Source organism: Puma concolor, chromosome B3 (genome assembly GCF_028749965.1).
Source record: "Puma concolor isolate L17-30 chromosome B3, mPumCon1.1.hap2, whole genome shotgun sequence".
NCBI classification, from domain to species: Eukaryota; Metazoa; Chordata; class Mammalia; order Carnivora; family Felidae; genus Puma; species Puma concolor.
In genome coordinates this window covers 75,032,272-75,054,374 of record NC_141672.1, presented here as the reverse complement: position 1 = coordinate 75,054,374, position 22,103 = coordinate 75,032,272, and the positions used below count along the sequence as shown (strand labels likewise).

Genomic DNA, 22,103 nt, shown 5'->3' with positions numbered 1-22,103 from the left:
CAGGAAGGGAGGTGGATTTGTGCAAAGGGTAGAAGGAGGGAGATTGAGGACTCGTATTTTTTTCCCCTTATACCTTTATATTGTTTGAACTTGTCATAATGAGAATAAGTTCACGTGTTGAGTAAAGAGAAGTAAAAAGAAAACCAATCTGATTACAAAAAAAAGAAAAGACAAGAAAAAAGGTGAAGAAAAGTTACCTGCAGAAACTACTTGCGATCCAAGTCTTGATGCCTGGTTAAAGCCCCAGCCTCTGAAGCGACTACTGGGTTAAAGTTCCTGGAGAAAAGAGGAAGTGAAGTGTCCGGTGTCTATGTCATGTCTGCCAGTACCACAGGGCGAGGCACCTGGCAGGCAGCTCCCAGTGGAATGAACTGCTCCTCTAATTCAGGCATCCACTCTAAGGCTGGAAAAATTCAACAAGTGCGTGTAACATCAGAGACCTTCTGGAAATGCTGAATTTGCTCTGAGGTTTCCTGAGGCCTAGCCGGCTTCTCTGGGCAGTCTTCAGGCTCAGGAGCCCAACCTGGCCCTCTGTCTCCTCTCCACCCTGCTCCTCTTGGCCTCCAGCAGCCCTCTCTCTTCCGGAGTTGTGGCCTTCCCAAGCTTGCTTCCCAGCTCCGCCCCTCTCTCTGGACGCATCTCTGGGCCCCATCATCACCCGGCGCCGGGCCCTCCCTCCCACCCCCCTTTCTCCTCCCTCCTTCCTTCCCTCCCTTCCTCCGTCTCTCCCTCCCTCCCAGCTCCTGCACCAGGAAACAGCCCGGATCCTGGCAGCGGCCTGACCCGTGAGATCCCTAACCTGGCAGGCAGGAGGGGTTGGAGACTTGCTGAGGGTGGGGGTAAAGGAGGAGCTGGGCTGTTGGACTGCACTGGGGGGAGCCGGGAGTAGATACGGTGTCGGCAGGAAGCCCTTGGCCCTGGGTTTCCTGGGAGGACAGTCATTAAACATGGATTCGGCCACACAGCTGGTAGAACGTTGGGGGCAGGGGCCGGTCCCGGGAGCTGCACCCCCAGTCTTCTCTGTCCAGACTGTGATCCATGGCCTTCCCCGCCTAGCTCTGCTCTCCCCCTCCCCTTCCCAGGGCTCCACGCTGGCCAGGAGGATGAAAGGCCCCAGCTGGGGGCTCCTTGCCACCAGCGCTGGGTCCTAAAAGCTGCCATCCAGGCTGGGTGAGTGTCCCCTTCCTTCTCTGTCCCTGGCAGCCCTTTGCTTCTCCCACCTTTTCCTTCAGCTCCTGTCTCCTCCCCCATCTTGTGCCTCTGCCAGCATCTTCACATCTTCCCTCTGGGGAGGTACTAAGACCCTAAGCTAAAATGGTGTGTATTGTGGAAAGGGGGTTTGTAGGGGGGTTATAGAGTTGGTGTTTTTTTATTATGGAAAGAATCTAAAGTATTTTAAAAATAAAATTTACTTGTTTTACATTTAATTTAACACATTACAAATTAATGGTCAGCCCCTCATGCTCTGGCCTCTCACCTTGACTTAATTCCCACATTCTTGCCCCTCCCTGCTCAGTGGTCTCTGAGCATTTCCTCCCACCTCTCACTGGGTTGGCCAAGCCTGAAGTGCCCCTTCTGGCTCTCTGACCATATATTCATGCCAGTCTTTCATCCTTGACTCTTACAGCTGCCCGGATGGCGACCCCAGCCTCAGCCCCAGACACACGGGCTCTAGTGGCAGACTTTGTAGGCTATAAGCTGAGGCAGAAGGGTTATGTTTGTGGAGCAGGCCCTGGGGAGGGCCCAGCAGCTGACCCACTGCACCAAGCCATGCGTGCAGCTGGAGATGAGTTTGAGACCCGCTTCCGGCGCACCTTCTCTGATTTGGCAGCCCAGTTGCATGTGACCCCTGGGTCAGCCCAGCAACGCTTCACCCAGGTCTCTGATGAACTCTTCCAAGGGGGCCCCAACTGGGGCCGCCTTGTGGCCTTCTTTGTCTTTGGAGCCGCACTGTGTGCTGAGAGTGTCAACAAGGAGATGGAGCCACTTGTGGGACAAGTGCAAGAGTGGATGGTGGCCTACCTGGAGACACGGCTGGCCGACTGGATTCACAGCAGTGGGGGCTGGGTAAGAAGCTTCTCAATTGCTGCTCTGCACACCCCTCTGCAAAGTTGGTCTCCAGAGGGAAGACAGGGGTTCTGGCTGGAGGCTGGGGTCTGAGTCTCCCTATTTGGGTGGAATCAGATGCTCTCACCATGGGTGTCACGCACTCCAGGGCTGCCATGCAGTCATCACTGGATGGGCTCATGGTCCAAAGCAGAGGACAGAATACACAGTGCCTGCAGGGAAATGGCATCCAGCCATCAGGAGCTTTTTACACCAGACTATGTGGCATGGGTGGGGGGGTGTCAGAGGGTCAGGAAAGCCTTGGCAAAGGATGCCAGTTCCGAGCAAAATGTTTGGCCAGGGAAAGGCTGGGATTCACTTGAGGCAGAAAGGGCAAATGAGCCAGGCGCTCATGGGGGATGATCGGGGCTTGCAGCCAGTAGAGCTTTGGCTGGAGAGGAGCTGGGTATGGGGTAGTGCTTGTAGTGGATGGAACTGGAACTCTTCCTCTCCTCTTTCCTCCACTCTTTCCTCTCCTGATATCCCTTTCTCCTTTCTCTCCTACTTCCCTTCTCTCCCACAGGCGGAGTTCACAGCTCTATACGGGGACGGGGCCCTGGAGGAGGCGCGGCGTCTGCGGGAGGGGAACTGGGCCTCAGTGAGGACAGTGCTGACAGGGGCCGTGGCACTGGGGGCCCTGGTAACTGTAGGGGCCTTTTTTGCTAGCAAGTGAGAAAGTCCAGGGCCAGGTGGGGCTAGGTGTAGTTGGGGGACAAGAGAGCAGGAACAGAACAAGAGAAATGCCCTTGGAAGAAGTGGGTGAATGGATGGGCATGGAATGGGGATGGGAAGGGGCAGGGTACTGTGGGAAGGAGCTGTGTGTGCCAGGCAGGCAGTCGGAAGGATGAGCTGGAGACATTAGGGGATGTGTTTGGAAAGCGAGCAGGCCAGGAGATGGAGGCATTCCAGGGTTGGGAGGAGGTGGGAGAGATCATGCCTATAGGTATAGGCACACAAAACTATAACTAGAGCTTACTTTGTAGCCCTAAAGAAGGAGGATTTGCATAAGGGGTTGTGTCTCCATTGGATGAGTGAGATTTGGGGAAAAACACCGAAGGCACATCCCTTTGGAATGGAAGCTTGGAGTTCTCAGGTGATAGGGAGAGGTGGCTGTGATGTTGGGCTGCTTGGACATGTGTATGCATGTGCACGCGTGCTTGTGTGCATGCTAGGCTGCTTGTCTAACATGGTGGCGGCCGTATTCACAGAGAAAACATTCCCTGTTGAAGTGGCAAGAACAAGGGGCAGCTCTCTGCCCCTCCTCCCAACTCCCTTCTCCCCCTCTCCTTGTCCTGATGCCTCAAGGCTATGGGAAAAACACTGTATCCAGAAGAGGGCTTTGGGCACTTTTCCACAGAAAGTCATTTGCAGGGCTTTGGAGATAAGTTCTGTAGCTGGCCCTGTTGCTTCACCGTCCCTATTCCTTGTGCATCATGCACTTGCTGCTGCCTCCTGGGCTCTGACAGAAAACAGGGCCGTGGAGCCTGCAGTGGGGGTGGGTGGGGAGCTGGACCTACCTGCCGCCCTCCTCTCCCACTGGGGCACACTGGTGCCTAAAGTGTTCCCTGTCTCTGGGACTTTCTGCACCCAAACCCAAACTCTAAATTGGGACTCTAATTTTCCTTGTGAGTGTGTGGAGGTAAATGCTGATCTAGAGTACAGTCTGGGTCTTGCACTGTGTCTCAGTGAGACTGCTGATGCCTTGAGAGGAACATTCCAGCTCTGAACCCCATAGGTGTGAGGGTGACCTATACTCCGTGACTGGCCTATTCCGTGTAGTGGGCTTTGGTGCTGCTTTATCAAGGGCCAGATATATGGGTTCTAGAGTACGTACCATGACCTAGAAGCATTTATATTTTCTTTGAAGCCACGCTGTTTGCATGGGTGTTACTTGTCTGTACCTCTGAGTCTGAGGACGTTAACTTTAGAGCTCACAGTCCTCTAGAACAGATTCCACTTATAGCTTTTTCTTTTGAGAAAGAAATGATTTCACTCCAGATGCATGCCCTGAGCCAGACCTCACTGCTGCACTTCCCAAGGTGCTAAAATTGCTGCTCTCCAATGCTGACTTCAGACACAGTGCTCTAGAACCCTGCCCTTGATCCTGAGCACTGATCAGCTTAGCTAGACCATGGTTGACTCTTCTTGGGATTTTCATTTGGTCCCAAAATGTGGCAACATAGTTGTACTCACAAGAATGTGGGACCAAAATTGGCCTCAGGTGTTTAGCCCAGACTTTTGCTTTTGAGAGAGGGCTGCACTTTTTAATGGTATTTATAGGGGAGGTGGAAGACTGCATGTGCCACTTGGTCCATCGTGAGTATGCTGATACCAGAAACTCAGAGCTGGTCTGTGGCAGGCAGTTGGGGTGGGGTGGGGGGTCTCTGACTTGCTCAGGACAAACTAGACCAGTGGTTTTCAGGCTGCTTGGCAGAGCCCTGAGGTTTCCTAGGGGTTGCCTCAGGAGGCCTTGGGGAGGTGAAGGGAGGGGGTGCTGAGCAGGCTGGGCTACTTGTCCTTAAACAGAATAGCTCCCCTTGTAGCTGTCTTACATATCGGGGTTCAGGGTAAGATTTTATTTGCATTAAGGGGTTTGCTGCTGAAAAAAAAAAGTTGGAAAACCACTGACTAGACCATCAGCTCCAAATTGGAGCCTGTGCTCCCCCAGGTTTGGGGCAGACTCCACCCTCCCCTCTACCACAAGACCACCTATCCCTGTTAACTCTCCTGGGGACCTTTAGCAAACAGGAGCAGCAGGGACCGTGGTCAGGTAACTGAAATGCCCTGCTCTGAGGCCTTCACACCTTGGTAGAAGGAGAAGTTGTTTTCTGAAAGGGTAAAGGGCTTGGATTCCCAGAAGCATAGCTTGAATGGGACCGTAGTGGGCAGTTTTGATCTGTCCTGTCCTTGAGGGGCAATGGAAACCCCAGAGACTCTTCTGTCAGGGAAAACTAGAGACTCTTCTAGAGCCATATAGTTCCTTGGGATTAGCTCTTGGCCAGGAAGGCTGAGTATGGCTCCCAATTTTTAAATCTATTTCATTTTTTAAAAAATAAGGGAAATAAATCTAATTGCCATTTTTCAGAGATTAAATAGGTAGAGAGGGTGTTTCTTGCTCTCCAGAGCCCAAAGGGACATATAGGGATTTTGCTTAGGCCAAGGAAGGAGCAGAAGTAGGGCAACTAGGTCCTGCGATTATTAATCCTACTCCCCACTTATTCTAGGGTATATACTATTTTACTTTTTTAAATCATAAAATGGCGAGAGAACAGATTTGGTTAGTTTAGAAGAAAAGAAAAAGCTCTATAAATATAAATATATATTCCTGTATTTTTATTTAATAATTTATAAATATCAAGTTCATTTGACTTTTATTTTTGTGTAATATGTAATGGTCGTATTAAAAAAAAATAAAGCCCAGAAGTTTAATGAGAAGGACTGAGCAGGGTTTGTGACTTCTACACTCTATAGCCTGGTGTCAGGACATTTCTTGATCTAATCATCTCTTCGTGACCTTGTTAATGGCAAGAATTAGAGTAACAAGGACTTGGGAAAGTGTTGAGACCATAAAGAAAAGAAAATCAGAGTTGTTCCCCATCTCCTAACCCCTGCCAAATGCCCAAAGCCAAGAGCTCCATCTATGTCAACCCAAATCTTTTTTTAATTTTATTTATTTAAAAACAGGTTTTTTTAAGTTTATTTATTTTTGCGAGAGAAAGACAGAGTGCTAGTGGGGGAGGAGCAGAGAGAGGAGAAGAGAGAGACACAGAATCTGAAGCAGGTTCCAAGTTCTAACTGACTGAGCCACCCAGGTGCCCCTATGCCAACCCAAATCTTAAGAGGGTGGGTATATACAGTACTTTGGGATGGCTATAAACCAGAAACAAACCAAAACAAGGAAAACTTACCCCAAATCTTTGTGTGATGGTGACCAAGTCCTCACTTGTGGTTCGGCCTCTAATGACAATGAGCATTTCTCCCCAGTACTCACTTCACTTCTGATATTCATTAACATAACATTTCATGTTATGAAGTGATAAATGCTATAAAGAAAAATAATTCATTAGCATGGAATTAGGAAAGTGTAACTATAAATTTCAATGTTAAATAGAATAGTCAGGGAAAACCCTCATTTCTAAGGTGACTTTTGAGGAAAGTCATGAAAAATGAAATTGGAAAAATATTTTTATTGATACGGAAAGATGTTTCTATCTTGGTAAAAAAGAAAATAGAAAACAATATATACAGTATGATCCCATTTTGCTAAAATAAATATGTAAATATGTGTGTGTGTGTACATGCCTCTGTATGTATTTATGTACTGAAAATTTCAGGAAGGATATATGCCAAAATATCATTAGTGATTATCTGTGGGTGTTGGATTTTACTGGTGTTTTATTTTGTTCTTTTTACTGTCAGTATTTTCTGATTTTTTTTTTATAAAGAACACATATTTCTGGTACAGCATATTAAAATAAGTTTTTTAAGTTTTTAAAAAGTTAACGAAGCAGAATAGAAAATAAGCAGCCCAAAGGAGGTTCTTTCTCATTTAAGTGCACACCTCACTTCCCTGCAAGGACAGACCTAAGGAATTAAGGTAGGCAAGGCTAGACTTTGCATTAGAAAATAATTGAGAGTTGGCTCCACGATAGAGGTAAGTCTATGATCAAGGTTTCAAGGTTCTGTATCAGCACTGTCCAACAGAAATATAACGCAAGCCATATATGTAGTTTTACATTTTCTAGTAGTCTCAGTAAAACAAAAAGGAACAAGGGCGCCTGGGTGGCTCAGTCAGTTGAGCGGCCGACTTCGGCTCAGGTCACGATCTCGCGGTCCGTGAGTTCGAGCCCCCCTTCGGGCTCTGTGCTGACAGCTCAGAGCCTGGAGCCTGTTTCGGACTCTGTGTCTCCCTCTCTCTGACCCTCCCCCGTTCATGCTCTGTCTCTCCCTGTCTCAAAAATAAATAAACGTTAAAAAAAATTAAAACAAAAAAAAACCAAAAAGGAACAGTTATAAAACTAATTTTCACAATGTTTTACTTAGCCCAGTGTAAAAATTATTATAGTTTCAACCTATAATTAATATTAAGTAATTATTAATTTATTTTACAGTCTTTTGTTCATACAGAGTCTTGCAATTCCGTGTATATTTGATACTTTCAGTACATCTCCAGTCAGACTACTCATGTTCCAAGTGCTCAAACCATTTGTGACTAATAGGTACCATATTAAATAACGTAGTTCTAGGTTATAGAGAATTATTGCAGCATGCAAAAAAAGCAAGAGTTAAAAGCAGGAATGAAACTACCAAAAAGCCAAGTATTTATGTTGTTTAGTGAGAAAACTTTTCCCTTTTGTACAGAACTGGAGTTGCCCTCATCCCTTTTTAGTGATTTAATTCTTTTTTTTTTTTTTAAGTTTATTTGAGAGAGAGAGAGAGAAAGAGAACGCACACATGGTGCATGGGAGGGGCAGAGAGAGACGGAGAGAGAGAATCCTAAGCAGGCTCCGCACTGTCACCATGGTGCCCGATGCGGGTTTTACACTCACAAACCATGAGATCCTCTGATCTGAGCTGAAAACAAGAGACAGACACTTAACCGACTGAGCTACCCAGGCACCCCTAATTCTCCTTTTTTTCCACTATCCATTCACTTCTATTAGCACATTTTTCCTTCTTCTGGCACACAGCATCAATGAGTTTCCATTTTCCCAAAATTCCATGGCCCTCTATTGAGAGGTTACTAATGAAGGAAAATTATACTCATAATGGGTAGATTTCACATCATTGCATAATAATTTTTTACAAATTCATTCTTAGAAACTTATCTCTTTGATGTTCTCTATGCATCAACAACAGGTAAGATATTAAAATTATTACGGAAGATCATTAATTCAGTTACCATTTATTGAATACAGAGTGATGGGCAATGAGAATACAAATATAATTACGATGATGTCCCTGTCTTTTACAGTTTACAGTCTAATAGGGAAGTATCTTACTTTACAAGTCACCATTCAAATATCTTTTTAAATGTGTTTGTAAAAGTAATCATGCTTATTAATTTGGGAGTTGGAAGGTTTTTTAATTTTAAACAAAAATAATATATGATATTGTGGAAAAAAATCATAGAACATAGAAAATTATGAGTCAGTTATAATCCTACTACTCAGAAATTACTACTATTAATATTTTGGCGTATTTCTTTCCCATCTTCTGTCTGTGCTTATATTTTATGATCATACTGTATATACAATTTTCTATACTACAATTCTGCTTACCATTATATTGTAGTTTTTCCTTGTTACTAAAAATGTTTTGAAGGCATAATGACCATATAAAATTACATCTATGTGTATATAATAATTTTCCTGAGTATGTCACTTGGACATTCAAGTTACTTACATTTTTTTCACTCTGATGAATGTCTTTATTCTCAAATGTTTATCCAGTTTTTAGATTATTTCTTTAGAGCAGATCATAAGAAATACAATTACTGGTTTAAGAATCTCAACATTTTGAAAGCTTTTAGTACATATTACCAAAGGAAACATCGAACTGATTCTTGCTCCCTTTTTTCCCCTGAAGTCCAAGTTATTTATTTTTTCAGTCCAAATTATTTTTTTATTTTAATTTTCTTAAATGTTTATTTATTTTTGAGAGAGAGAGAGAGAATGAGCGGGGAGAGGCAGAGAGAGTGAGAGACACAGAATCCAAAGCAGGGTCCAGGCTCTGAACTGACAGCACAGAGCCCAACACGGGGCTCAAACTCACAAACTGCAAGATAATGACCTGAGCCGAAGTTGGAAGCTTAACGGACTGAGCCACCCAGGTGCCCCAGTCCAAATTATTTTTTTAAAAAATAAGACATCATAATGATACTTTAATCATACTTTATATACAATTTTATATTTACTTCTTTGGCCTAACATAATTACTTTTGCATGTTATTACACACTATGTGTAAACCTTTTAATAGGTGCATAATAATCTTTGGATATAATAACTTGCCTAAACATTTGTCTATTGTGGGAATTTAGTCTTTTTCCGAATTTCAACATCATAATGTAATTTTTGTGTATTAAAGCAGACCTTGTAACAATTTTGATCTAAGTTTCGAAAGTTGGCTCTGAATTCCCTGCTCATTTTTTTCTTTTTTTAAAAAATTAAAAAAAAATTTTTTTTACATTTATTTATTTTTGAGAAACAGTGAGACAAAGCGTGAGCGGGGGAGGGGCAGAGAGAGGAGACAGAATTTGAAGCAGGCTCCAGGCTCTGAGCAAGAGGTCAGCACAGAGCCTCATGTGGAGCTTGAACCCACAAACTGTGAGATCATGACCTGAGCAGAAGTCGGACGCTCAACCGACTGGGCCACTCAGGCACCTCCAAAATTTTTTAAAATGTTTATTTATTTTTGAGAGAGAGAGAAAGAGAGAGAGATAAGCAGGGGAAGGGCAGAGAGAGGGAGACACAGAATCTGAAGCAGGCTCCAGGCTCTGAGCTATCAGCACAGAGCCTGACACAGGGCTCTAACTCCTGAATGGGGAGGTCATGACCTGAGCTGGTCAGATGTCCCACCACTTTTTACCACCTACTCACTGCTAATTAGTTCCATGACTTGGGTGTTACTTCACTCTTTCTTCATGCCTAAAACAAGTTATAGTTTTGGAAATATTTGCTTCATAGAGTTGTTGTTAAGGATTCAATGAGATATAATAAGGAATCTAGGATTGTACCTATTACAAAATCAAGTGCTCAACAAAATTAGGATTTGAAGCATTATTTAAAAAATCACATTTCCCTTGATTTGCCTGATTAGCTTAAATCAGGCACCAATAAAACATCAACATCTTGATTAGGTTAAGATTAGTAGAAAACCTTTTTCTTCCAGCGACTTCACAATCCTTTAGGGTTTGTCTTCGGTGCTCACGTTAGTTCTCCCAGACCACTGGAGCTGCGATGGCTGCTGAAGTAATTTTCAGTGAAATTTTAAGAACTATGACTCTGCTCAGAATTCCCCTGTTCCTGAGGTAAGGATTTTTGAGAAGTGAGGGTGAGGGGAAGAATGGGGTATATTGAAAAGCTTTTGACTTTTTGGTTTGCTAACAGAGATCTCCTCTTGTCCAAATCCCTGCCCCAGCCATACACATCCTATTGGGGTTGTCTGATTTAACTAATTTGAATGGCCTCATTTGAATCTGGCTGTCAAACCGTAGCTTGGTCTGGCCACAAATAACCCTTTTGCAAACTTAACACCGTCATTCCTTACTTTTTAAAAAATGCGTAGTAACACTGCTACAATAGGGCAACCCTGCTTTCCAGGACTAGGTCTCATTGGTTATCTCAGAGTACAAACGTGTGTTGGGAACCTGCGAGGAGGAATTCCTCTGCGGACTGAAGGAAGGTTTGGGGGCTGGGAAAGCGTTGAAAAATGAGGGTGGCACCCAGATCCCCAATAAATGCAAACATTTATTGGCTATTAGGTACAAAGCATACTGCCCCACAGTGGGGTTGCAGATATAAGTAGGATCCAGCCACTCATTCCCAAACTCACAATGCAGGACAAAATGAGCGCACAGTGGGAGTAGGCCTGCTTGTCATGGGAAAGGAGAGGGTAGTGAAAGGTTCTTCAGTTGAGGTGATGCTGGGGCTTGCAGTGTACATGGGTACACTGCGTGTAGAGGTACAGACCTGTGTGCAGGTACACCCCCCTGGAACGAGAAGGGTGGAAATAACATTTGCGAAGTAGGCTGGTCCTGAGATCTCTTAAGGCCACGGTAAAGTTTTATTTTTACCGGGCCAGCAAAAGGGAGCCGGCTCTAAGTAGCGGCGAGGCTTGGAAAGATGACACTGGAAGCTGAGAGACCTATTAGGGAGCTGTAGCAAACAGTCCAAGAAAAAGGCTAAAACTGGGGTATGAACAGGGGTTTGTAAAGTATGCCTGTGCAAGGAAGACAGATCAGACAGGGCTAGTAGCTCTGGAGTGAGGATTCCTCCCAGCTTTTTGGTTTGGGAGAATTGGTTGGTGGATGTTGGTACCAATAACCTGGATGGGAAAAGCAGGCTTACTGGAGAGCGCCATTCAGAACCTCCATTTCCAGCAATATCCCATCTACTGATTCTTTCCTGGTCAGCAAACCAGATTCCAGAAACCGCCTCAATGTTTCCGGCCTCTGCCTTCCAACAGCTCTCTAGTTGGCAACCAGTAGTGTCAAAATGGCGGCCTCCCTAAGGACTAGTCATGTGACCTCGGGTTTCCCTTGATGGAAGCCTGGCCGTCCGTTGCGGGGCAAGGTTCACCTGTCACGAAACGGGTGTTAGCCCTTCAAATCCCGCGAGCCAATCGGCATCTGAGACGGCCGGTGCGGCAAGGCGATCGGAAGACTGGTTCTTTCCCCTCACCCAGCCAGCAGCCAATCCCCGAACGTCATATACTTCGCGGATCCGCCTGGAGGCGGGGCGGGAAGCAGGAATGTCGTCACAGCTCTGGCGGTATTGTTACCTAAGGACTTGAGAGGAGGTGGGACATATGTTGATTGACAGACCAATTCCCCTACCGGGATTTGAGAATTTGGTGCAATATCCCCGCCTTAAGGGTGGGATCTTATTTGATTGTCAAGTAATATTCCCCAATGGAGTCCTAGCTGGTGGTGATGGGCAGGCCTCTAGACTAATGAATCCTCGGCGTGCCCGGCGCAGTTCTCCAATCGCCGGGCGGCGGGCCCCAGTCTGAGCGGCGATGGCGGCGGCGGCGGCGGCGGCAGCAGCAGCGGGGGCTGCGGGCGGTCGGGGCTCCGGGCCGGGGCGGCGGCGCCATCTTGTGCCCGGGGCCGGTGGGGAGGCCGGGGAGGGGGCCCCGGGGGGCGCAGGGGACTACGGGAACGGCCTGGAGTCTGAGGAACTGGAGCCTGAGGAGCTGCTGCTGGAGCCCGAGCCGGAGCCCGAGCCCGAAGAGGAGCCGCCCCGGCCCCGCGCCCCCCCGGGAGCTCCGGGCCCTGGGCCTGGCTCGGGAGCCCCCGGCAGCCAGGAGGAGGAGGAGGAGCCGGGACTGGTCGAGGGTGACCCGGGGGACGGCGCCATTGAGGACCCGGTGAGGGAAGGAGGGCGAACGAGCAGGGCCGTCCGTGTCACGGGAGGCCCAGAGCTCGGGCGAGCGGGAGGCAGGCCGGGAGGCAGGCGGGGGGTGGGGGTGGGCGGGGAATAACGTGGCTGGGGCAGGGCCGGGGACGGATCCTCGACCGCCAGAAGGGGCCTAGCCGGGTTGATTCGGGCGTTATGGGTGCTTAGTGTTGTTTTAGAGAAGGTAGCTTGCTTTTTTTTTCATCGTGACCCGCGTGTGGGGCGAGGGAAATGGCCGAGCATGAGGCCGCGCTCGGACGGAGAGCTGGGCGCAGCCCTTGCGTTGGTTCCTGTTAAGCTCTTCTCCATACCCTCTCCACTCATTGTAGGAGCTGGAAGCGATCAAAGCTCGAGTCAGGGAGATGGAGGAAGAAGCCGAGAAGCTAAAGGAGCTACAGAACGAGGTAGAGAAACAGATGAATATGAGTCCACCTCCAGGCAATGGTGAGTAACTGGCGGTTGCACGCGGAACCCGGGTCCTCGGAAGGGTTATGCGAACACGGGTTGTATGGGATTAGATGCTCGGGACTTCGAGGCTGCTTGTCTGAGCAATTACTGGGCAGGTGCTGTGGTCATTGTCCATTGTGTGTTCCTCTGACCTTAGTGAGGCAAAAACCTGTTTTGATGATGGTAATCTTGTGCCTTTCTTTGTCCTTTTTACATGTCTGTTGCTCTTTGTTCTTTATTCTACCTCTACTCTTTGTGGAGGTTTCCAATTGGCATTTGACCTTCAAGGCTCATGGTTCTTCTTTTAGTTTGAGACCTTTTAAGAGTCCTAAGAAATTGCTCCACTACGGGGGCTTTCCCTTTAATCCAGAAATGTTGAGTTTGGGTTCCCTTGATTTTGTTCACTTTTCAAATGATTTCACTCAAAGTTATTCAATAAACAGGGACTTGGTTTGGGGGAAGGAGGGAATTCCTGTACTGTTCTCTCTGGTTTTTAGGACTGTGTTAATCTGTTGCTGATTTGTCAAATGTTCACTGAGTACCTATTGTGTGTTAGATGGTATTCTTGATAATGGGTACAGCAGGGAACAGAGCAGACCTAAATCTTTGCCTTCACTGTAGCACTGGTGGTGGGAGGGGTACACTTATTGGTCAAATAGAAAACTAGCTTTGTTTTCCCCTCCGATTTCTTTTTTCTTCAAAGCTGGCCCAGTGATCATGTCCATTGAAGAGAAGATGGAGGCTGATGCCCGTTCCATTTATGTTGGCAATGTATGTATTAGGGCCCTGATTGGTGTTGGGGGAAGCTCTTGTTTTGGGAGTTGCTTAGTAGGAGTATTGAAAGGAACATCTCAAGGATAGGTGGTGGATTTGGGGAATATTGGGAGGGTTTGGAGGAGGTAAAAGGTACTGGTGATCAGCAGAGGCTTTAGGGTTGGGAAGAGAAAAGGATTAGTTTCTTAAAGAATCATATTTGATGTGCCTTGGTGTATATGGTGGCCCAGCCCAGAGGCTCGGCAGAGATACCTGTTGAGATGGGAGCTTGTTTGCCCAGTACCTGTGAAACATAACCCCTTTATCCCTACAGGTGGACTATGGTGCAACAGCAGAAGAGCTGGAAGCACACTTTCATGGCTGTGGTTCAGTCAACCGTGTTACCATACTTTGTGACAAATTTAGTGGCCATCCTAAAGGGTAAGTAGGGAAGTAAGTTGAGGTTATTTTAATCACATTTTAAAAGTAGACAAAATGTTTTATATTGAACAGTAAGTTAACTTGCTGTTAAAGTAAGTGGTGTTCATCTTACGAAGAATTAATGTTGATATATATCAGGGGTTGCACGTAAATGCTTTCAGAGGCCTTTAGATAAAGATGAAGGTTAGTGTGGGTGTATTCGTGGGCTAGAAGAGAGAGGGACAGCTTCTGCTTAGCCCTAACTGGTTCTGCTATATGGAAATCCAGGCCCTGTGGATACTGTTTTATAATTTTCCAAGAGTAGCTAGAAATTTGTATTGAAATCTTGCATTTAAGAATTTTTTGAAAAGTAATAAAAAAATGTGGATGTGTTATTGCTTGAGTAAAGCATGCCTAAAAATTGGATTTGACACGTAAGCTACTTTTTTAAACTTCAGATAGATAAAATGACTATTACTCTTTTCAGGTTTGCATATATAGAGTTCTCAGACAAAGAGTCAGTGAGGACTTCCTTGGCCTTAGATGAGTCCCTATTTAGAGGAAGACAAATCAAGGTAAGCCCCATGCCCATTGCTGTTCTGGTTCTGTGTAAACTCTCCAGGCTTATTCTGAGGCTTTTTGTTGTACATCCGTCACTGTCAGGTGATCCCAAAACGAACCAACAGACCAGGCATCAGCACAACAGACCGGGGTTTCCCACGAGCCCGATACCGTGCCCGGACCACCAACTACAACAGTTCCCGCTCTCGATTCTACAGTGGTTTTAACAGCAGGCCCCGGGGTCGCGTCTACAGGTCAGGATAGATGGGCTGCTCCTCTCCCCCCGCCTCCCATGAGCCCTGTATGTTTCCTTCTCTCCTGATCTGAGGAATCTCCCTCACTTACCCTCCCCTTGGTCTCCAGGGACTTGGTCTCCTGCCTGTGCAGGGTGAGGAAGGTAGTTGCAGGCCAGGCCAGGAGGCCAGTCTCATCATCGTTTTCTGGAGCAAGAGTTGGTGATAAGGGCTGGATCTCTCCACTTTGTTCTGAGAGATGGTTCTTCCCCCAGCCTTTTTTCCCTTGAGAGTTGGTGGCAGTGAAGGTGTTTACAAAACAGGCCAGGAAGAACGGCCTCAGGGTAGTGAAGGCACTGCTTGGACATTTGCTACTTTTCCCAGAGTTAAGGAGGAGTTGAAGATTGAACCTCCCTTGGAAGAATACCAGAGGCTAGTTGATCCTTTTCAACAGCCATGTGGGAGGATAATGAGATACTTACTCTTTAACTGAGCCAGTGTTTTACAAGGTTAACTTTTTCTCTGGGCCTAGTGTGATGCCCATGTTGTTGCTTTATTATCATCTCTCTGCCTTTAAATAGACAGGATAAGCATATAGACCTTGGCTTTTCATAAGATTTACTTATCTACTCCCAGGAATTAGGGAGGATCTGATGGTGAAGGCCTGGGGTTTAGAGCTGTGGAGAACTGACTGAAAAGTGGATAAACAATAAGTCCGTTTTCTTGCCCCTATTATCTCAGATATGCTTTTTTGCCAATGGCAAGGTGTTCTGTTAAATTGTCCCCTCCCATTTGCCAGGTGTGTCACTATTTCTGGGATAATGGGGTCAGTTTTAGGATACTTGGAAACTTCTTTCCCCCCATTCCCTGCACTATAACTGGGGCAAGGGCCCATGGGGAGGGGCTTGTGCTGACTCTTAAGTGATTATGTTAACACCTAACTCTCCTTCTTTCTTCCAGGGGCCGGGCTAGAGCGACATCATGGTATTCCCCTTACTAAAAAAAGTGTGTATTAGGAGGAGAGAGAGGAAAAAAAGAGGAAAGAAGGAAAAAAAAAAAAGAATTAAAAAAAAAAAAAAGAAAAACAGAAGATGACCTTGATGGAAAAAAAAAATATTTTTTAAAAAAAAGATATACTGTGGAAAGGGGGGAGAATCCCATAACTAACTGCTGAGGAGGGACCTGCTTTGGGGAGTAGGGGAAGGCCCAGGGAGTGGGGCAGGGGGCTGCTCATTCACTCTGGGGATTCGCCATGGACACGTCTCAACTGCGCAAGCTGCTCCCCTTGTTTCCCTGTCCCACTTCACCACCTTGGGGGCTGCTCAAGGGTAGGTGGGCATGGGTGGTAGGAGGGGTTTTTTTACCCAGGGCTCTGGAAGGACACCAAACTGTTCTGCTTGTTACCTTCCCTCCATCTTCTCCCTAACTTTCACAGTCCCCTCCTGCCTGCTCCTGTCCTGCCAAGTCTACCACCCATCCCACCCCTCTTTTCCGGCTCCCTGCCCCTCCAGATTGCCTGGTGATCTATTTTGTTTCCTTTTGTGTTTCTTTTTCTGTTTTGAGTGTCTTTCTTTGCAGGTTTCTGTAGCCGGAAGATCTCCGTTCCGCTCCCAGCGGCTCCAGTGTAAATTCCCCTACCCCTTGGGGAAATGCACTACCTTGTTTTGGGGGGTTTTGGGGCGTTTTTTTGTTTTTCAGTTTTTTGTTTTGTTTTGTTTTCCTTTGCCTTTTTTTCCCTTTTATTTGGAGGGAATGGGAGGAAGTGGGAACAGGGAGGTGGGAGGTGGATTTTCTTTATTTTTTTAGCTCATTTCCAGGGGGTGGGAGTTTTTTTTTTAATATGTGTCATGAATAAAGTTGTTTTTGAAAATAAAAATTGTTTGGCCTTTTGGGTGTGAGGGTTATTTATCTATTTTCCTATTTTCTCTTAGATCCCAGATGGCTGTTAATTCTCCTTTGTGGAAGTGCTGGTGTTGTGGAGGGGAAGTTCTCATTTACGAATTAAGGAGTAGGAGTTAAAATTACAACTAACGGGAACATTGTGTATTTAGTTGAGGATGATGAGTTTTCTGGGTAGCATGTAGCCCTGATTGGCATTTGAGGTAAATCAAATGAGCCTGGGAATGTAAAAGAACGGCCAGAAGAGAGTAATCTGATAGCACTTCAGTGTGTACTCCTGAGTAAATTTAACATGCAAATGAATTATCCACACCAGCAGCACTAGATTCTTAGGGGTATCTGGGTAGCTTTTCTTGTCTTTACCCCAAAGTCAGCTCAAAAAATGAGGGAAAAAGTAGTTAACTAACAAAGACCATGGCAATATCTTTTCTAGCCATGCAGTGACCACTTACTCTGTTCAGCTAACTCATTTTGAATCATTCCGTTAATTAGGACTTAACTAACTGGCTTTTACTGATTTAATATCCTTAGGTTTAGTAGTTGGTCACATTAACACCAAATTTCTCTATTTTGTATTATGTCAAATCAGTATCCAGATTCCTTGGGTACTACTACATTGTGTTCCTGTCCCTCTGGCCCTGCTCAAGTCTTCTCCATTACTTAGAGGATTTCTAAATTTAAACCTTTATATATTCTGTTGCACCATTAACCTCTGTTCCCAGAATATTTTGTGATTGCCTCTGACCTAGGTATTCTCTTCAGTAATCTTAGGTTAAAGAAATGAGTGTCCTATATATCTCTGAAGCCTTAACCCACTTCTCCAATGGCTTTGTATTCTGAATTCTCAGGTCAGTATTGACCACTTAAGTATTTGCTCATTTATTGTACTGTTCCTGTTGCGTCATTTGTTAAGCATTCTGCAGCGGGGGGGTATCTGTCTGCTCTAACAACATTCAGCTAGAATAGTGTGGAGATTGCTGCAGAGGCTGATTAGTAGGAGTCTGGTAGTGATGGTTTCAATATTTGCTAGAATGTGAGAGGTCTGAAGTAGCTTGATGATGTTAATGTTGGGAAGGTCTCTATCCACCAGGGGGCGTTAAGTGGCTATCTGCAAAACCCCTTCCAAATTGCTGGATCTTGGACAGGCGATTGTCATTTTTTTGACCCTTCTTTGTTTTTAATTTTATATGTCCAGTTAGTTCTCCATATCCTGCCCATTCTTTCTATGCTATTTTAATTGCTTGAGCAACTCCCCATCTTAAAGTGGGCTCCTGGTAGATGTCTGACTCCACAAACTTAATGTTGCCAGAAACGCCCCTGTTCTACCACCAGTAATTGTAAACGCAGATGTGGAATGAAGTCCTTTCCCAATTTAATTCTGATTAGATTTCCCTGTCACATCTTGTTCTACATGTGATGCCCTGTGCATTGCAGTTAATTTTATTATATTTCATTTATTGCTCATGCTGTGCCCATTCCATCTGCTCTTTCAGAATCGTAATGTATAAAGCCAGGCACTACAGCCAGAAACCTTTCTTCATTCCCTAGTCATTATGAATCACTCCTGCCCTCAGGGCAAATTGCTTCTATCTCTGTTTAGTACTTCATAGCTTTATAATTAAAACAATTACATCCCTGTTTCCCCACTAGACTGCAAACTCCTTGAGGGTGTGGATTGTGCCTTTGTATAACTTAGGTGCTCAGAAGGTGTTAATTCACCTTGGGGGTTCCCTTTATCCTGGACCTGCTAGTTCTTATCCTCACAAGCATCAGATTTCTTTCCTTACTTGGTCTTTTCATTTTTCCTGCATCATCCTCCGTGATTTTAGAGGAAGTAACATGAAAGGAAAGTTGCTTTCCTTGGGAAAGATTGCTTGTTTTTTGGTCAGTCACTCCTGATGAGCTCCCTCTTATCTGAGGGATTGGAATGAACCTAGTCTCACAGAGCTCTTTCAGACGGGATTTGCCCAACCTGACATCAGCAATAAAGAAAAGTGGTTGCTGTTTTTTTCCGATAACAGCCTTCCTTTTATGTATGGTTGAAATGAGTGGCCTTTCTTAAATCAAGACCTGATTTTAAAACATCTTTCAATTCTGCTAATCTCAAATGCCTTTTTCCCTTTCTTTATGCTTGTGGTAATCATTGATTCAACAAACATTTACTGAGTACCCAGCAAGTGCTGTTCTAGGTGCTAGCATTTGTTAAAGAGAAATCATTTAGTAAGAGAACTTTAATTTTATTCGCTGTAGAAAAGTGTCAGTTTGCCATACCTCTGGCATATCCCACTGAAAAGCTATATGGGTTTTGTTGTTAGATATAATTCACATACCATAAAGAATTACCTTTTAAGTGTACGATTCAATGGTATTTAGTGCAACATATATTAACCATCATCACTACCTAATTTTATTAACTCTATTTTCATAACCCCCCCCAAAGAACCCTATACCCATTAGCAAGCCCCCCTAATTTTCCCTCCCTCTAGCCCCTAGCAACTATTAATTTCTGTCTCTATGACTTTACCTGTTCTGGATATTTCATATAAATAGAATCATACAATATGTGGCATTTTGTGTCTGGCTTCCTTCACTTAGCATAGTGTTTTCAAGATTCATGTTGTAGCATGTATCAGCACTTCATTCCTTTTCATAGCTGAATAATAATTCCTTGTATGGATTGGCCACATTTTGACTATCCATGAGTTGATGGACATTTGCATTATTTCCTTTTTTTTTCTTTTTTTTACTATTAGGAACAGTGCTGCTACAAGCTACATGTTTTTTTGTGAGCATACATTTTCGTTTCTCTTAAATACATACCTAGGAGTGGAGTTGCTAGATTATAAAGTAACTAACTATGTTTAACCTTTTGAGGAACTACAGGGCTGTTCAAAAGCAGCTGCATCATTTTACATTTCTGCCAGCAGTGTATGAGGGTCAGTTTCTCCAGATTCTCACCTAACTTGTTACTGTCCATCTTTTTTATTATAGCCATCTTAGTGGGTATGAAGTGGTATCTCATGTTTTTTATTTGCATTTCTCTAATGACTAATGATGTTGAGCATCTTTTCATGTGCTTCCTGGCCATTTGTATATCTTCTTTAAAGAAAAATGCTCAAATTATTTGCCCACTTTTTAATTGGCTTGTCTGTCTTTTTATTATGAATTGTAAGAGTTCTTTATATATTCTGAGTATTAGACCTTTATCATATATTTGATTTGCAAATATTTTCTCCCATTTTGTTGGGTTTTGTTTTGTTTTGTTTTGTTTTTCCACTTGATAATATCCTTTGAAACAGAAAGGTCCTGGAGATTTATGCCTGTGTTTTCTCCTAAGAGTTTTATAGTTTAACTCTTACATTTAGGTCTTTGATCCATTTTAAATGAACTTTTGTGTATGGTGTGAGGGAGGGGCCACTTCATTCTTCTGCATGCAGATAATGCATTTGTCTCAGCACCATTTGTTTAAAAAGCTACTCTTTCCCCATTGAATGGTGTTGGTACCCTTGTTGAAAATGAATTAACCAAGAATGTGCAGGCTTGTTTCTAGAGTCTGAAATCTATTCCATTGATCTATATGGATGTCCTATGCCATTTACTACACTGTGTTCATTACTGTACCTTTGTAATAAGTTCTGGAAGTGGGAAGTATGAGACCTCCAATTTTGTTCTTTTTCAAGATTGTTTAGCTACTCTGGGTCTTTTACATTTCATATGAATTTCAGAATCAGCCTGTCAGTTTCTGCAAAAAAGAAAGCCAGAATGTTCATAGGGATTACATTGAATCTGTAGAACAATTTGGGGAGGATTGCCATTGTAACAATACTAAGTCTTCCAAAGTATGAACACAGTATGTCTATTTATTTAAGTCTTTGATTTCTTTTAACAATGTTTTGTAGTTTCCAGTGTATAAGTCTTAGACTTCTTTTATTACATTTATTCTTAAGTATTGTTTTTTGCTATATTAAATGGAAGTTTCTGCATTTTGCTTTCAGAATGTTCATTGCTATTGTATAGAAATACAATTGATTTTGTACATTGATCTTGTACAAGTTTAACTAAGTTTAGTAGCCTTACTGAACTTGTTTGTTTAGTTCTAACAGGTGTGTTTGTGTATTCCTTAGGATTCTCTATATACAAGATCATGTCATCTGCAAATATAGAGTTTTACATTGTCCTTTACATTCCAGATGTCTTGTTTTTCATTTTCTTGCCTCATTTCCCTAGCCAGAACCTCCAGTACAATGTTGAATAGAAGTGGTGAGAGCAGACATCCTTGTCTTGCTCCTGATCTTTGGGAAAAGCTTTCAGTCAGTCATGATAAATAAGGTGTTAGCTGTGGGTTTTTCATAGATTACTTTTATATCATGGATGTTTAAACACTTGACTCCACACCATCCATGTTCTGTCATACCTCTGGACTTGGCACTGTTTCAGTCCAAATATCCAAGAAGCTTTCCTTGACTGTCTCCAAAAGAGCAGATCCTTCCTCCTCAGCCAATGAAGCACTTTTACATTTCCACATTTTCCACGTAGGATTGTAATGATTTGTCTCACAGTCTTCAGAGCCCTTGCAGGGAAGGACCATGCTCCCTCCCCCAGAGCTGAGGCAGCACCAGACAGTGGGTAATCAGCAAAAAATGGTTATGTGGTGGCCAGGCTAGGTTGACCGAATGAGAGGAATGAGAGTGGCCTTCATGTCACTTAATGTAACTTAAGCTTAGAAATGTACCCTGTATATACTTTTAATTTTCCTCTGAATAACCCATTATGGCTCGTAGTTGTGAATCCAACGAAAACATTTCTACAGTGTTTCATGTTCGTGAAAGTAGTCACTTCCTTATTTTCCTAAAAACGATCTCCAAGTTCCTGGGTTGTCTTCTAAACTGACTACAGGAGAATTAATATTTACGTGGTGTTTAGAAATATTTTCTATCTGGTGTACAGGAAGAAGATTGCAGGCTCTCAGTTCTCAAAATCTGGCTACTCTACTTACTTAAGAGTCACATAACCTTGAATAAGTTACCTTTTCAAACCTCAGTCTCCCCATTTGTAACACCCTAAACCATGAGAACTGTTTCTCATGGGGTTATTGATCAGGCAGGGTCCAGTGAGATTATGTGGTTGGTGAATTTTAGAGCAAGATGCCAGTTGTGTTAGTTATACATGCTGACCCTTTTCACCTAGATTATGAATTTCTTAGGGGTGAAGAACTATATTTTCCCCTGTGCTTCACTGATACTTCTTGAATGCTTTCATTTTCGTTGTCTCTACCTTTTTGGTTGAAGTCAGAGAATCTGGTTCTCTTTCAACTATGCTCCTACAGGAGCTGCTCTAACTTCCTGAGTGTTTTTTACTTTTTTTCCCCTGCCCTTCTTCCAGCAGTGTATAAAGACTGGATTTGCTGGAATGCCCCGTTGATACCATTCCTCACAATATGTACTGGACGATGTCATTAGTGTGCGAATAACTCCTTGTACTTCCAAAAAGTACAGAACTTTCTTACCTACCGTCAGGTTGGTTTTCACCGAATCGCTGGAGACAGTAGTATGATCTCTCATTTAT

At 44.2% G+C, this 22,103-nt stretch overlaps 1 protein-coding gene and 1 long non-coding RNA gene across 7 annotated transcripts; one reads left to right on the top strand and one right to left on the bottom strand.

Annotated features, from left to right (window-relative positions):
- The first annotated feature begins 694 nt into the window (after positions 1-694).
- Positions 695-20,720, top strand: LOC112855223 (bcl-2-like protein 2). 4 transcript variants are annotated; one of them, XM_086710129.1, is made up of 11 exons: positions 701-785; positions 1,083-1,170; positions 1,628-2,067; positions 2,630-2,746; positions 12,555-12,669; positions 13,376-13,443; positions 13,760-13,866; positions 14,333-14,420; positions 14,509-14,660; positions 15,600-17,386; positions 18,032-20,720. In XM_086710129.1, the coding sequence occupies exons 3-10, from the start codon at positions 1,636-1,638 to the stop codon at positions 15,637-15,639; spliced, it is 1,119 nt and encodes a 372-aa protein (XP_086566255.1). In that variant the 5' UTR covers positions 701-785; positions 1,083-1,170; positions 1,628-1,635; the 3' UTR covers positions 15,640-17,386; positions 18,032-20,720. The 4 variants fall into 4 exon arrangements, with proteins under 4 accessions (XP_086566253.1, XP_086566255.1, XP_086566252.1 ...); XM_086710126.1 differs by lacking the exons at positions 701-785; positions 1,083-1,170; positions 1,628-2,067; positions 2,630-2,746 and adding an exon at positions 11,831-12,196; XM_086710128.1 differs by lacking the exons at positions 701-785; positions 1,083-1,170; positions 1,628-2,067; positions 2,630-2,746 and adding an exon at positions 12,329-12,409.
- Positions 5,603-11,916, bottom strand: LOC147580071 (uncharacterized). 3 transcript variants are annotated; one of them, XR_015252504.1, is made up of 3 exons: positions 11,407-11,609; positions 9,985-10,072; positions 5,603-6,149 (listed from the first exon to the last, which is right to left on the bottom strand). It is a non-coding gene; the product is annotated as an uncharacterized LOC147580071 (long non-coding RNA). The 3 variants fall into 3 exon arrangements; XR_015252505.1 differs by having other exon boundaries at positions 9,985-10,069; positions 11,407-11,608; XR_015252503.1 differs by having other exon boundaries at positions 9,985-11,916.
- Positions 20,721-22,103: the final 1,383 nt, after the last annotated feature.

What these genes read in the sequence shown, in the direction of transcription:
- LOC112855223 (XM_086710129.1), top strand. Translation starts at nt 1,636, where the DNA reads ATGGCGACCCCAGCCTCAGCCCCAGACACACGGGCTCTAGTGGCAGAC. An exon ending in GAGTCCACCTCCAGGCAATG is followed by an intron (nt 12,670 to 13,375) that starts GTGAGTAACTGG and finishes TTTTCTTCAAAG; the next exon opens with CTGGCCCAGTGATCATGTCC. An exon ending in TTAGAGGAAGACAAATCAAG is followed by an intron (nt 14,421 to 14,508) that starts GTAAGCCCCATG and finishes CGTCACTGTCAG; the next exon opens with GTGATCCCAAAACGAACCAA.